This window comes from Xyrauchen texanus, chromosome 18 (genome assembly GCF_025860055.1).
Source record: "Xyrauchen texanus isolate HMW12.3.18 chromosome 18, RBS_HiC_50CHRs, whole genome shotgun sequence".
Taxonomy (NCBI): domain Eukaryota; kingdom Metazoa; phylum Chordata; class Actinopteri; order Cypriniformes; family Catostomidae; genus Xyrauchen; species Xyrauchen texanus.
Window position 1 is genome coordinate 32,231,442 of NC_068293.1, and position 17,193 is coordinate 32,248,634.

General features: G+C 37.7%; 1 protein-coding gene across 3 annotated transcripts in view; it reads right to left on the reverse strand.

The window, feature by feature from the left end:
* The window catches only part of LOC127658766 (neural cell adhesion molecule 2-like), a 250,492-nt gene that overhangs the window by 34,983 nt on the left and 198,316 nt on the right, over nt 1-17,193 (reverse strand). For all 3 annotated transcript variants that reach the window (XM_052148260.1, XM_052148259.1, XM_052148261.1), the window contains exons 8-11: nt 14,153-14,298; nt 7,622-7,772; nt 4,671-4,858; nt 3,191-3,287 (exon numbers count right to left, since the gene is read on the reverse strand). In XM_052148260.1, coding sequence (XP_052004220.1) covers nt 3,191-3,287; nt 4,671-4,858; nt 7,622-7,772; nt 14,153-14,298 — 582 coding nt within the window. The remainder of the gene's footprint in view (nt 1-3,190; nt 3,288-4,670; nt 4,859-7,621; nt 7,773-14,152; nt 14,299-17,193) is intronic.

Sequence of the window (17,193 nt, forward strand, 5' to 3'; positions counted from 1 at the left end):
CCAAGTTGTCTGAGGCAATTAAATAGTGTGTTCTAATTAGTTTGTGGTTTTTGTACTATTTGTAAGACAGGATATATGATAATGTAATATGAAAGCCGTTTCTAATTAGACTTAAATTTGAAGCACTCACGTGACAGCACTGTCAGACCAGAGCCCTTCTAAAAGGGGAGCGTACATGGTCAGCTTAGAATAGCATAACATGGCGGTCCCATATACATTCTATGGGTGGTACACTGGTGAGGAGACAAGAGGAGTTCTTTTTGAATGGATATGGAGAAGATGCATTATGATGCTGAATGCACCATTTTTTGAAGGATACAGCTCACAATTTAATCCAATCCATGCTTCGATATGGAGCTTCATTGGAAATTGCACTGCTTAACCGATACACACCTTGAAGCTGTCTTGAAACTGTAATATCACTAGCGTGTATTTTTTTCTGACATCACTTCCAAATACAAACATGTCCCACAGTATAGACTCCCACCCTCAAAACTGATTGACAGGTGTCTATGTTAGGCATCGGAAATGCAAGTGCAAAAGGGAATTGAGATTTTGGCAGGCTCCAAACGGGGTAATTAATATAACTTTTTCAATATGACACGGTCATAACTCGTAAGATGCAATTGCAAATGGACTTTGCTTTTCCAAATGAAATTTGGCAGACTTTGTCTCAATTTATGCTTCCACAAATAGAAAACGCAATTGCAAATACAATTTGCAAAGTCCTGTATATCCTCCAATATGTTCACATGAGTAAATGAAAAGTGAGAAAATGGCAGAAGAATTTAAATTTTTTGGTGAACTATCCTTTTAAGAATCTATCACACAAGGTGCTGTTTAAGGACCTGTTGAATATTATAAATGATGGGCATTTGAAATGTATGGAGCTTCTGTAGGTTCAGATTCCATGCAGGCACAAAGAGTACCAATAATACTAGCCTGTTGTCAATGCCAATCTGATACAAAAACATGTTGCACTGTGTCCACAAATGGTATCCTAAATGGAGGAACCAAGGCAGGTTTCGTATTTTTCTTGCCTTTTCTTATCTTTCCTTCTTTATTTTTTTTATTTTTTTACCATGCCAGGCATGAGAGAACACACCCTGCCCTGAATAACAAGCATCTGGCTCTTCAAGCAAGAGAAGAAGAGAAAAACGAGAGACCATGGGAGAGCCAAGACAGCTGGAGAGGAGTAATAGTCAGTGAAAAAGGGAGAGGCAGCAGGAAGACAAAGAAACATATTAGGTGAGCATTATAGAGGATCATGAAGAGGAAGTGAAGGGGAAAGGCTGTAGCTCTTGCTAAGTTCAGAATGGCATACTACCGCATACTACTCATCCTACCTCTGCCATATCAGTCTATGGCAGAAATAGTAAGAGTAGTATTGTAGTATGCCATTCCAAATTTGGCCTCTGTAACAACACTTATGTAGACAGCATTTTAAATGGATAGTTCACCCAAAAATAGTTCTCCCTCATGTTGTTATAAACCTGTATGTCATTACTTTCTTTCTTCCATGGAACACAAAAGGAGATGTTAGGCAGAATGTTCAGTCTAATCACCATTCACTGTCATTGTACAGAAAAAGATGAAAGTGAACAATGGCTAAAGTTCAGCCACCTTTGACACCATCTCTGTTATTTAGGATACTGCCTTAGAAGGCAGCTGCCTACATAGGCAGTAGGCAATGGGGCAGCTCACTACTGTATGTTTTGGAACAGTTAAGGTGTGTTATAGAGTATCATGGACAGTGCCAGAGAAAGAGAGACAATTAGTGGGTGAGACAGAGTAAGAGATATAGAAGGGGAAACGAGCGGACAGATAAGGGAAGTGCTGCCACATAATAATAATCCAATTTCACCTTTGTCTGTTAGCATGAGATATGAAAGAGAGATAACATCAATGTGATGAGGAGAAGGGCGGGGCCAGGCCGTGACTATGCACGTCCAGCCCCCAATCAGGCTGATCAGCCGAGGAGAGGGATAAGTGCAGCGGTATGCGGCAGTTCGGGAGAGAGAGAGAGCCACACGCAGCTGCAGTGTGTGCGTTTATGTTCTGTGTCTTTTTGTTAAAGTTTTCATTAAACCATTATTTTGATGGTTCAGCCGGCTCCCGCCACCTCTTTTCCCATGAAGCTAGTAACCTTGTTACAATCACATCAAGACATAAAGAATCCACTACATTTCTGTCATCATTGAATATTAGCAAGTGACATCGCGTAAAGACACAAACAATATAACAATAGTGGACAACAATCCTGACAGAATTATGTGAGCAATCTTAGTTGTAAACCCTATCAAAAATGTGAGTTTAATTTTTGCTGGCTGCTTGAAAGGTATGCATGTTTCCTTAAACACTGTCATAGCATTCAGTCTGATATTAAAGTCATTGTTATCTGCGAGGAGCTCAGATTTGTGAGGAGATTATGTGTACCTGGACAAGCTTTGACAAGATCAAGACTGGCTGGAATTTCTGATGTAGCTAAAATCTATGCATGGCTTTAAAGGTGAGATGTTTAACTTCTATGGCACCAAGTGACATTGGAAAAAATAATACTTGTTTTCAAACAGGTTTCCACAACCCTTACAAAAATGGAGAGTTCACTGCAAACTTGCGGCAAATTCGCCACAGATAATTTTCACATGCAAATAAACTTTGCTGCAAATTTGCGGCAAATTGTCCATTGTTGACAAAGGTTTGCCGGAGGTTCACCACTACCGGTGAAGAGGTGTAAACTTCTGGCAAACTTGAAAAACTTGTGAAAACAACATGCAGCAAATTTGAGTTTTGTAAGGGAAGTCATATGGATTACTTTTATGAAATGTTTATTGTGCTTCTTTATATTTTTTTGATTCCATGCTATTTCAGTGAATGAGGACTGGAACTCACAGCCATCAAAAAATATAAAGAAGCACAATAAACATTTAATAAAAGTAAAAACACATATTACCTTTAAACCAGATCTGTATTCTTATTGTCACTTTAGAGCAAGTAGAGTCACTTGTGGAATACAGCCTCAAGCATTACAATGGAAATAATATAATGGATTTCCATCAACAATATAGCACCACTCAATCCAAGCCTGTCATAACTGTCATTTGTTGCTATATCATGTCGCAATCAATGTTCTAACTAACACATAGGTGAGACAGATTAGTTGAATAAGACACCTGAGGCAAACACTCACCTGCCTGTGCCAGGATAAACTCCTGAAAGCGCATCCCAATGTTGTTCCTGGCTGTACAGTTGTAACGGCCAAAATCTCTGTCTGACATGGGGGTGACCTGTTGGCACACAAGGTTGTGTTTGGGTGACCATGCTATTTGCCTGTTTCTCATATGCTTTTCTTTACACATTTTTTAGACAGTATTAAATTATATTATAAGCATAACAATTTAAGTGAAAATTGTAATTGAAAAATTTACATTTACAATTATTTGGTATGCCCCCTTTTGCTTTAATGACAGCATGCACTTGAGATGGCATGGAATCCACAAGTTTGTGCAAAATGTGATGATCCTTGCTGAGAGAACATGATTTGAGAATGTTCCAAAGAGGATCTTGTGTGCTTCAATGGATGCAAGGAAATGTGCTTACTTGATAACTGACCTAGGTATACTGCAAAATCTTAAATATTTTGGAAACACTTTACAACAAGGTTTCATTTGTTAACATTAGTTAATGAATTAGCTATCATGAACTAACAGTGAACAATATATATTTTTAAAGCATTCATTAATCTTTGTTAATGTTAATACATAAAAAATACAATTGTTCATTGTTAGTTCATAGTGCATTAACTAATGTTAACAAATACAACTTTTGATTTAAATGTACTAGTATATGTGGAAATTAACATTAACCAATATTAATAAATGCTGAAAAAGTAATGTTCATTTTTTGTTTATGTTAACTAATGTTAAAGTTAACAAATGGAACCTTATTGTAAAGTGTTACCGTATTATTCTTGGTTAATGTTAATTTCAACATATACAAATCAAGTTGTATATGTTAACATTAGTTAATGCACTGTGAACTAACATGTAGTAACAATCAACAATTATACTGCTATTAACTAACATTAACAAAGATGAATAAATGCTGTAAAACATATTTTGTTCATTGTTCGTTAATGATACCTAATGCATAAACTTATATTAATGAATAAAATCTTATTGTAAATTGTTACCAATATTACTTGAATATGAATTGGGGATTCTGAAAAGTTTTAGGATTTTTATTTTGATTTTGATTTTCATCAAAAATGTTGATGTAAAATTTTTCAAAATCCTAAAACTTTCCAGAATCCCCAATTTCCAATGTGAGTTCAGACTTTTGGATTCCAAGTATGATAGGACCTGTTTTTCTTTTGTGTATTCTATAGTGCTCAGAATGTGTTTTTAGTATTTTTATTTTTCATTTTGCTGAGGTAAGCATAAAGCATGTTTTTGTTATTACTATAATATGTTTCACCAGTGATACATTTTTTTAAGGACACTTAAAAAAAATTATTTGCATCTAATGCAAGGATTTCAGATGCAGAATAATCTGTCATTTGACATTTATTTCTAAGGTGGATGGCTATTAAAAAATTAATGACAAATGCATCAGTAATAGTAGAAACGTACCTCCTTGGGTGTTATTTAAATGAGCAGTGTGTGGGTTACCTCAAGCAGCGATCTCCCAGGTGCACTGTGCACACGCATATTTCCAGCACCCTCACTGGAGATGGTCAGTTTGTCTCGTCTCCACAGCATTGTGGCTGGAGGGTTAGACATAACATCACAGCTGATGTTGACTGGGTTCCCCTCCCATGAGAAAAATATGGTATGGTTGGTCTGGAACTTCGGAGCATCTGTGAAAGAGTGCTAAATAAATACTAATTCACTGCAGCTATATGTATCCGTCACTTCTCATATGAGTATTGCTGATGAAAACTAAAACAAAAACTAAATTCATTTTTGTTATATTAAATAAAATAAAAAAAGCATAATTGGAAAAACTGAAAGTAAGCTTCAGTCAATTATCCTGATAAAATTTTTTATCATAAACAAATGTGATAACTATATTGTAATTGCTGATACAGAGTATATTATAAAATTTCAAAACTTTACAATTCACCTTCATTAAACATGAAAAGGCCACTAGATAGCCAGAACACAAGACGGTCCTGAGAAATTAAACAATGTTAACGTCTCTGTCTTTAGCAGATTAACAAAAAATTGCCAGATAATAATTAGGGCTCTCAATCGATTCATTGTTTTTATCAAATTAATTACATGGTGTCCCGATTAATTAATCGCGATTAATCGCATATACAAATATTTGTTGAGAAAGCCCCTCATATAACAATAATTCAATATACTATATTGATGAAATAATTACACATAGTTATCTTTAAATATTTAAAAATGATATATATATTAAAATGATAATTAAAATGCATTACATTCTTGTGGCAGAAGAGTTCATCATTAATAAGACCATACAAAAAGCAGCTTTAGAATACAATGTATTGTTTACTACCATATTATTGATCATAAGTCAATCATTGGCACACAGTTCACAGCAATCTATTTCACAAGTGAATTTGTCAATCAGTTGGAGATTTATTATGAGGGCTTGTTTAAGGACCCGTCAATGAACATCTGCGTCAGACATGCTTGTGTTGCGTCTTGGGTGCGTTGAGTCATAAACATAACTATTTTAGGTCAAGTTAAATATAGTTTAATACTCAATCTTTAAACACATCTTGAGATCCCTTCGTTCGGATTTGCACTCCATCAAGTGTTTTGAGCGCAAGAACGTACCGCATGTTTGTGTGCATTGACACACAGCTGAAATTTCAATTACTGCCCTCTGGAGTAAACAGGTGGTACTACAAGCCTGCATTTGTCAGGAATCTTCCATATTATGGTCCAGGGGGATTGCGATTGATGGCGCAAATTTTTTTAACATGTTATTTTTAGTCAAATTAATCGCACTGAATTAATGCGTTAAATCGACAGCCCTAATAATAATACATATTAATTTTCTTATATTACTTTAATAAAAAATAGCGTACACCAGACATGTTTAACTGTTGCATCTATGTTTCATGTTCACAGCCACCAGTTGCAAAAGTGATGCTATATTTATGTCAATTATTCCAATTTCTGGAGTGACTTCTGTATTGCGTACATTTACTGGAAGATAGTTGAGGTGATTCAATCTTGCATTAAAATGTGGTTGTCACTCCCAAAAGCTTTTAGTGTGAATGTTGGCTCAGCTAGCAGTCATCCATTACATAAACTCAATCAAGATTAGCTGTCCAAAGCCTAAATTAAATCCTGGCACATACCAACCAGGTATGAGTTTCCATGCACACACATACACGCAAACCAAAAGTTTAATCATGGAGTGTTTGCACCTGGGTAAACATGGGCTCTTAATCAAACAGAATCTTAGGTATGCGCACTTCTCACAGGTTTCCTCTTAATTTTGCAAAACAACCTTCGCAAACCACAGCCCCCTTCTCCCATTGCAAACACAGTGGGTGGTGGTAGATTTCATTTGGCGGTATGTAAGAGAGATGCAGTGAGGGAGAGTGAGCCTGGTATGGGGAAATGCTGCATTATAAGTGATTTCTCAGTCTTACACCCACACACATCATCATACACACATAAGTACACACTGACAGACCAGCATACACAAACACACCCATTTTTCCATTAAAGAGATGGATGCAGCCCCACAGTGTCACATTGTGATGGATGGAGACTGAATGAATGGGTATATTAGCAACACTGCTAGATGGTCCATTTCAGCGCACCCCCATAATGAGGTACACATCTACCCTGCTGCTGCAAGTGGTCCTAACTCAATCACCCCCCTCCAACTCCACCACAATGCACCGATGCCACACCTCCCCATATGCTAAAGGTCTGATCTGATATTGCATCGCAGATGAGTGGTTTGATATGATAGCAAATGAAATCAAAGGTCACAGATTGTGACGTAATGAGAATTTTCTTCATCACGATTACTCCAGTGGTTCTTAACTGCTGGTTTGTGTTTTTTTATGCCAAAGACTGTGCATTTGAATGTTTTTGATGCCAAATACTGTGCATTCAACGTAACTCTACAGTATTTTGGGACAAATTAATCTGTCACTTGGCAGAAACTGGCCAAATAAGGGAGATGCGAACATGTAAAACAGGCAGTGTGACATGCCCTTGATCCTTCAACAAAAACTGTAATGTAGTGTAGATAAAACAGAATATGTTTAATACAGGCTCATTAGCAACACAATAAATATCCTTTTGTGATTCAATTGCAGCACACAAAAAGCATAAACACATTTGTTTTTGTGAGGTGAATAAGCACATTGACAACATTGGAAATTTACTGAATTTGATTGAAAATTAAAGAGACATATTAATGTCACATTAATAATTATGCATATTGCTGGGCCTATGTAGTTTATGGTTATATTTCAATGTATAATTAATCTCAGTGTTTAATTTTCAGGACATTTTTGTTTGCTTTACGATCTTTGTTGGGTTCCTACATCATGTCCAATGTAAAGACTGGGTTCTGAAGCACAACCTGTTAAGAACCACTAATTTACACCACTCACACTCAATGTCTAGGAACATGCTCTTCTGATGTCCTCCGATCCTGCTGAGAGCCTCACAGTCAAAGCGTCCCCAGTCGGACAGTCTGACTCCCACAATAGTCAGCATGGATTCACCATAACGCCCTCGCACCTCCACACGGCCATCTGAACTCTACAAAGGACATAACACACATGCACACACGCACGCACACACACACGCGCACACACACACACTCCAGATATTTGAAAAGCACACAAACTGGAAAATCAGAGAGTGAATGTTGTAGTATAAAAATTGCCTAATAGCAGTAAGTAGGGATTTAACATTTAAGACATGAAGATAGACAGGTTTATAAAGGCCTCATTGGGAGGAATAGTGCACAGACAGGTTTAGACTCTTAACACACCTCAAGTGTTTCATCTAAACTTTTCATCCATGATTAGATTTGTCACGATAAACAGGTAGAGAACAACATCTAACCTCCCCCACACTTCTGTCTGACCTTTGAATTAAGACTTGGGATTTTGGTTCTCTATTTACTCATTAGTTGGCACAGGACTTGTCTCTTTTACGTCTTTTGTCTAATCATTTTGTATATCAAGGTTCTCGATGATACAAAAATTGGTCAAGTGTTTAATTAAAGCTGAAGTATGTAATTTCTAAGCCACTAGTGCCACCTAACGGAATTACAAAACCAACCTTTGTTTTCAAAACAGATTTCTGAATATGCCCTCCGTCTGCCGTTGGTAAAAAAAAAAAAAGAGATAGTCCGACCCCCAACTCATTGGTTGAGCAATGTTGTTGGGGCGGGTCTTAGTGTGTCATTCTAAACAAACACAGGAACTTTCAAAGTGCCAGAGAAAAAAATGCTTTAGAGAAACTATAAAACTGTAAGCATTACACGACTGCATCATGTATTGGTCCCATTAGCTCATGTCTTTCGCCAATAACTTTCAGTCGCCCTACACTTTCCTGTTTGATGAAAGGCAAAAAGACAAAAAAAAAAAAGATAAAAAATAACAACATAATAATAAACCAGTAAGCCACAGTTATTTAAACACAATCAGACAATAAAGTGACATTTACCATTAAAGAGATAGTTCACTTAATTAAAATCATGCCATTTCAGATGTGATGAACCCATCACATCATTTTGTGTTAATGTGCATTTTGGAGCTTCAAAATTCTGGCACCCATTCACTTGCATTAAATGGACCCAGAGAGCTGACATATTCCACTAAATATCTTCATTTGAGTCCAGCAGAAGAAGTCATGCACATCTGGGATGGCATAAGGGTGAGTAAATTATGATAATTTATTTTAAATTTTTGGGTGAGCTATCCCTTTAAAAATAACAATGATATCTATAATAAATAATATTACTGCCATGTTATATAGTCCATAACATAACAGCAAGTGACATTTTAGATATACAGATTTGCTGAATTAATATAGAATTCCATTGATGTCTAAAAGTGTGCATATATCGGCTAATTTACCACAGCATAAAGTACAACATGGCTAATCCAATAAGATTTTATAGTCTAAACTATCTGTTTTATAATGTTTTTTATTTTATTTTTGTTTTTATATTTTTTAGCCATTGGCAAAAGAAATGTGAATCAGTTGTTGTCTGGTTCCAGACTAGATTATTAGCACTGACCACACTGCAGGTCCCAAAGGGACGTAAACAGTTGGAGGCTCGTACAAACATGGATCTCAGACTGTTTAACCATCTTAAAGGCAAACAACTCCAGCCGACATCACACAGATCCCTGTTTCAGCAGCACACAGCATAGCTCAGATGTAAATCAACTCTTCGGTTTTCCTCACTGCCCTCTGAAGCATACAATGCATAATAAGCAGTAGAGGGATGTGTGGCAGTGCCAGTTTTGATTAGTGAGAGTGAGCAGTAGTGTGGTTAATGAGAGGCAGAGCGTGATGACAGTTTTGAGGGCTGTCTTCCTGTCTCAGCACCCCACTCATCATCCCATCTGACCAAAATTGTCTTCAGTCAGTCACTAATCTCCACACTGACACATGCATTACAGCAGCCAGACCCATTTACAGCCACTCCCTGCTGGAAAAACCAGGTCATACCAACTTAAGGTGATCAAGCTTGTTTGTGGTATACGGTAGCTGTTTTTTCTTTCAGGCCCAAGTTTAGTCTGCACTGTATTGCAGATTATATTGGCCAAAAACCACCCACTTAGACTTTAAGAGCATTCTAACTGAAATGTAAAGCGATCAATGACAGTTGGTATTGTCATGATGTGTTTAGGAGATATACCATACCATATTAAAAGACCAGCAAGGGAAAATAATTGATTTATTGTGGCAGTCTCCACATGTGACTGAAAAAATAAAATAAAATAGCACAGCTAGTTTAGGTACAGAACAGAAAACCTCAGTACAGACTATCTCACAGACATAACCGTAAACTAAGTAACTAAGTGAATAAATCAGAATATGAAGTTATACTCATGGATATATGCTTCACTTGCTACTACATGCCATTATCAAAACTTATTCAAGATTTAAAATATTTGAAAAATGTGATATTCAATAATCTGGTGAATTTTGGCAAATTCAGTGATTATTTCATCCTCAAAAGCAATTGATGTATTAAGCAATCCTGCAAAAACTACTATTTTATACTAGCTCAGTGCTTCTCAATTTTTCGGGACACATCTCTCTTTGAAACAAGAAAAACTTTCACATTTAAAAAAAAAAAATCTTCTAATCATTCGTAATAATAAATGACTGCGGTTGGCTGTGTCTCGTTTGGAAGGATGAGTCCTCCGGAGGTCGCATTTGTCGGCCGCATACGTCATCGAGGCAGTCGCATTTCAGAAAAGCGAGTAAGACAATTCGAATGCAGCCTTCAAATGCAGCCCTCTTTCATGGGAATTCGGAGGATGCATGAGGTGTATCCTTCGTGGGCACTCATAACCCACGATTCTTTGCTTCAACGGAAATGTCTAAAAAAATGACACCAATTTGCATGTGAATATTATGTTCAAACGTAAGGAATGTTTATTCCCAAGTTGAAGTAGCTCAGTAGATGGGTGCAGAGTATATAATATGTATAATTATATTAATATATCATTAAAATAAAGTATTAGACTAAAGGTAAACCTGTAAAATCAATTTTCTTTGCAAAAATGTACCTCATACATTCCCTTCCAGAGGGACTTTGTTCCCTTCTCACTCAAAGTGCTCGTGCTTGTTAATGAGTGGCGTGCTGTCATAGCAACCATGTTTCTTTCCGTTTTCGTTTGTTCTATGAAGGCCGTCTCGTTTAAACGATACTTGTTTAAAGAGGACACTCTTATATACTGCAGCCTACAAAGGACACGTCCTACCTAGCATGCAACCTTCTAAACGAGACACAGCCGTTGTTGCATCCTAGGCAGCGCTGAAAAAAGTAAAAAGTATCATATGTCAGCGCCGTCTATGCTCTGTTTCGGTAGCAGCCATGACCTCTGGAAAATAATTTGCACCTGATTAATGATACGGATAAACTTCCACATCCAAGCTCCGAAATCACAAATAAAAGAGTCCATAATACTCGTGCCTTTGATTTCAATTCTTGTGAAGCCATATGTTTTGTGAACAGACTGCATATCCATGATACAGACCCAAATTTAATTGTTAATTCACCTCGTCACTCATTTGAAACTGAGGCGCATGCAAGAATGACCTTGTTTAAATGAGCGCATTTGATATCAATGCTTTGGGATATCAAGAGCTGGGCGAGCAGGATGTGCTGCAGTGTATGGCGAAAGTTTAAACAAGGCAAGAGAAAAGGCAGAGAAAAATAAATTGCGCACATCAGTTCTTATGTGCTATTTCACTATTTTTGTTGAATGTGTAAATGTGTAACGAAATTTGAGGAAGGGTCAGTCTTCCACACCCCCCTTGCAATACCTCCATGCCCCCCACCCACCGCGTGGCAGAACACTTTGAGAACCTTTAGCTGGTCTCCTAGCCTGGTCTGGCCAGTCTGATTTTGGGTTTTGAGCTCTTGTAAGACAGTCAGGCTGGAAGACCAAATAGCTTGGCCAGACCTGGACCAGCTTAAACCGACTAAGACTAGCAAACCACCTTAGGCTAGTTTAAGCTATTAAATGACCAACTTGGACTAGCTAGTAAACCATTTAAGACCACATACCACTTTAAGCTGGTTTTAGTTACCCTTCGTGTCCTATAAACATCTGTTTTCTTATTATTTTTTCGAAGTGATACATATTGAGACAGGTTGTTAAGTGGCCCCTGTAAGCTGCTATAAACAAAAAACGCTGAATAAGTCAACACCGGAAAGCTCTGACAATTTAACTAAGCAGTGAATTGGTGTCCATTTTGAACACTTACTTTAAGCATTAGGAGTAAAACGGAGTGGAGGGAAGTGGCTCCCAGATCAATTGTTTGTAACTTCTGAATTCAGAGCACAGGTTCTGTTGCACCCCCTGTGTCACAGTAGCAGATTAACTCTCCCCTGCCACACCTCCACATCTCCGCACCTCTGAAAAAGCTGCTTGAATCAAACTAATTTTGTTCATATTGAGTGGCGGGCAAGCATTGCTGCTCTACAACAACTATTTGTATGAATCCTCTTTCCTTTCCAAGCCATGCAGGCTATTCAAATCGTTACCCGAGTAGCTCTCGCTAGATTAACTGTGATGGGGAGTCTTTTCACAGTTTCTCCCTGGGATGAGGCTCCGTTTGCCTCTATTGTTCACGGCAACAAACCGCTTTTCACAGCATTCTAATGATCTTTGACAGTTTCTGTTGCCATCATCTTTCCCAGCTGGTTGCTCCAAACGCATTTGCCATTCTGCAGGCCACATTCGCATTCAGAGCAGACACAGGCTGCGCCGGTATGAACTGTGGAGCATTATTGGAGCACACAAAGCCTTCTTCAGTCCTCAACTGGTAAACAGACTGAGTGTGCCTCAGGGCTGTGTCTCTGCTTGCTAGTCTATTATACTGTCTAATGTCCATGACTAGTACAGTAGGCATGAGCAAAGATTGAACGTCACACATATCTGGCAGTTAATGTGCTGGTAAAATGCTACACTGTTTACTGACTGAGAGGAAATGGGGTTAGAAATACATGCCTCGCAAAATACATTACACACACGTGTATGGACATTTGCATGTGCAATGCAAATGCCCTAGGTTTGATAAGTGTAGGGCAGTGTTGTTGCTAGACTCTTTTTTTCTGGAGCAAAAGCTTGCTGATGTTTCAATGAGTAGCTATTTAAATAATTTATTCCATAGCAATCCATGTTAAGTGGAATGACTTGTTCATGGATATGCAGTTGTGCCTTTACAGTACAGATTTGATACCTATGATCCATACTAGCTTGATGTGATCATATCCACCAATAACAACATGATTGGTAAATTATATGTTTGCATTTAAGTTTAGGAGGCCATAGGTTGCTAAATACACTGTGAATGTTCTGTAAGTAATGGGATGGATACAGTTCAGCTAATCTGTAGCACTTTAAATGTAAGGTAGTTTACGTCCATTTGCTGGGTCACTAAGTTGAATGTTAGCTAGTAAAAATATGTTTAGGTTACATTTTTGCAGATTCTGTAACTGAAATTGAACATCTGTAGCTCCCAGTGCCCTACAAAGACATATGAAGTCACCGAGCCAACAATGAAACTGATTTGTCAAAACAAAAGTTGACAAAATAGTTATTGTTTTATTTTTGTATGACGGGATAGTTGCCTTAAAGGGATAGTTTAACCAAAAAACTATTGCTGATAGAAAAATTATAATTTTCTCACCCTCATGCCATCCTGGATGTGTTTTGTTCAGCTGAACACAAACAAAGATTTTAAGAAGAATATCTCAGCTCAGTTTGTCAATTTAATGCAAGCAAATGGTTGCCAGAATTTTTAAGTTAAAAAGTACATAAAGGCAGCATAAAAGTAATTCATACAAGTCCAGTGGTTTAATCCATGTCTTCTGAAGTAAAATGATAGGTGTCAATGAGAAGCGGATACATATTAAGGTCCTTTTTAACTACAAATTCTCCTCCCTAACCAGTAGGTTGCAATATGCATGAAGAATGTGAATTGGCAAAAATAAAAGTATGTGAAAGATTTACAGTAAAAAAGGATTTAAATGTTGATCTGTTTCTCACCCACACCTATCATATCGCTTCAGAAGATGGATTTAACCACTGGATTCGTATGGATAAGCCTTTATGTCCTTTTTGGATCTTCAAAGTTCTGGTCATCATTCACTTGCACTGAATGGACCTTTAGAACTGAGGTATTCTTTTAAAAATCTTTTTGTGTGTATTTGTGTTCTGCAGAACAAAAAGGGCATACACATCTGGGAATGCATGAGGGTGAGCAAATGAGGAGAGAATTTTCATATTTGGGTGAACTTCAATCCTTCAATTATACACAATAGCACTCAAGAAATTATTTCTGCTCCTAAAGTTACTAGAATTTGGTGCTGTTTTTGCTCTTTTTTTTTTCTTCTTTCTATTGTGTGAGTTCTGATGAACACCCCTTGCATAGGTTACCTTGTCTCCATCTGAAAAGCTGTGCCCATCACTTGCTCTCCTCCAGGAGATTTCTGGTAAAGGTTCACCTTCAGCCTTGCAGGAGATCATAGCAGCGTTTCCCTCCACAGCAGTCACATTCCTTAGCTTAGTAATGTGAGGCTGGACTGCAAGAAAGGGACACAATAATGAGACAAACAAGGGACACAGAAATCTACAGAGTGGGGCTATTTAGTCAGACAAGAAAAAAGCATTTAAAGCTGCACTATGGAACTTTGTGCTCTCTTGGTTGAAATTTAAAATTGAAAGCAATTTGCAGAAGAACACTTTACATTTACATATATGCATTAGGCAGACGCTTTTATCCAAAATGACTTACAGAGCCCTTATTACGGGCACAATTCCCCCAGAGCAACCTGGAGTTAAGTGCCTTGCTCAAGGACACAATGGTGGTGGCTGTGGGGATTGAACCGACAACCTTCTGCTTAACAGCTTAGTGCTTTAGCCCACTACGCCACCACCACTCCAAAAACTTTATGTGTGTTGTATTTTGGCACTGTATTCTATTAAACATTTAAAACTGGAATATAACTTACTTTGATACAGATAAACAACACTTGTATTTACTTATTTTGAATTAATACATTGTATACTAAATGCTTTTCTGACAATACACTCAAAGCGGTTTTACATACGTAGAGAACAGGAGACTATACTCAATCACCAGCAGTTACCAGCATATTTTAATATGATTAATCAAGTGTTTTATCTACTATTAATGTTTGTATTGTACTTCACTTACCAGTTTAACCCTTGTGCGACCCAATACAAATTCCCCTCAGCATTTTGTATATGGAAAATAATTAATTGTGTTTCTTTTCATAAAAAAACAACAACAACAGCAGCATTATTTAGACAAACTGGCATTTAAAGGTATAACATCCTGAAAATGAATGAATATTTGGTAGTTATGATCAGAACTGACATTGATTAAAATAATTTACTAATTGAAAGTGGAAAAAATATATTAATATATAATATTATTATGGCAGTTTTTTGACGTGGACATTTTGATCCTCGAAGTACCTCGGAGTAACTTTTTTTTATTGACGCACAAGGGTTAAGGGATGAAATTTGTGATATTTATTTACTTATTAATTTTGTATTATATTGTACAGCTGTAACGAGCGATAGCAAGCACAAACAGACCCAAGAGCAGAGGAAAAAGTTCAGAGAATTTATTAACAAAAAATAATAGTCTCTGTGTGTTCTAGAAGTCAGGAATGGAATGGTGCAATCCTCCTAGAAGCTTAGCTGATACACAGCAAAATGGAAGGCAACCACACACCCGACACATGGGCAGAGACGAGGTGTCCTCCTTGGAAGCCCAGCTGACATGCAGCAAACTGGAAGGCAACCACACACCCGACACACGGGCAACCAACAGATACACGAGACAGGACCAACTAGGCTGAGAGTGTGAGGTTAGTACTTAACATCAAACAACAATGCTTCAAACACTCAGTCAACACCGAGCAACACAGAACATTTAACAATCCCGCAAAGGATATGACACACAAGGGGATTAATATAGCCATGAACAAACAAGGAGAAGGTGCCGCTCGCAGCTGAAAGTTGGCATGTTCAGCATAGATACATGTTTCTATGCTTACTGCAGTGTTGTTTGGTGATGCGAAGAGCAAAAAGAATACAATGGAATATAATTATTATCATGCTTCCATAAGTGGAGACAACAGGAGATTCAGTAGCTGTACTGCTGAAGAAGCAAAAAAGGTCAGAAGCAAGAAGACAGTAAGACCAGCAAAGGCAAAAAACTAGAGTAAACATCGGTACGGCATACACAAGGTGGAAAGATTTAATGACGGAAATTAGTAATGCCCCAGTAGTAATGATGTTGCTTCTTTTTTGTTGGAAAGGTAAGAAATTATTAATTGTTTAGGCCACTCCTATCAGTGGAATTTACAGAAAACTCATACAAGTTTCCCTCTGAATTTTTGTTACATTTCGTGTGTAGTCAACGTATGTTAGTAATGGACAGTTTTCAGCTGTGTTTACAAATGCAACCGGAAAGCAACATGTAATTTTATTTTCTTTGTTATCACAGTTTTAGTAAGGAGGAGGGGGGGGGGGTCATCTACCTCCACCTCTATGAAATGGCATCCATCTACACCAGCACTGTAGAGAGCATCCTGACTGGCTGCATCACCGCCTGGTATGGCAATAGCACCGCGCACAACTGCAAAGCCCTGCAAAGGGTGGTGCGAACTGCCAGGAACATCATCGGAGGTGAGCTTCCCTCCCTCCAGGACATATACACCAGGCGGTGTGTGAAAAAAGCTCGGAGGATCATCAGAGACTCCAGTCACCCAAGTCATGGGCTGTTCTCACTGCTACCATCAGGCAGGCGGTATCGCAGCATCAGGACCCGCACCAGCCGACTACATGATAGCTTTTTCCCCAAGCAATCAGACTGTTGAACTCTTGATCTATCAGGATCAATAATTAGCACTGCACTTTATTCAGCTATAATCTCACACTGGACTGTCAACATATTCTCCTCAATACAACTGCTATATATATATATATACACATATATATTTCATATACTCCCACTTATTGTATTGTATATTCTGTTCTATATTCTGCATTGTATATAATTATTGTGTTGTGTAAGTATGTGTACATCTGATTTGTAAATTGTTTTGTGTAAGTATGTGTACATTTGATATGTAAATTGTTTTGTGTAAGTATGTTGTTTATTGTAATTGGTATATGTCTCGTCACTGTCATGACTGCTATGTTGCTCGGAACTGCACACAAGAATTTCACCTACTGTTGCACTTGTGTACATGGTAGTGTGACAATAAAGTGATTTGATTTGATTTGATTTGATCTTCATTCGTTTAGTAGCTTGGCACAGCGCTTGTTGTGGATTCGGAGTAAACCATGACGTTGACTTGCTTGGAAACAAAACGAGTCCTTCAAATACAGTATTCATGGACATGCTAAATTAGATCATCAAAAACTATTCTAATCTTTCC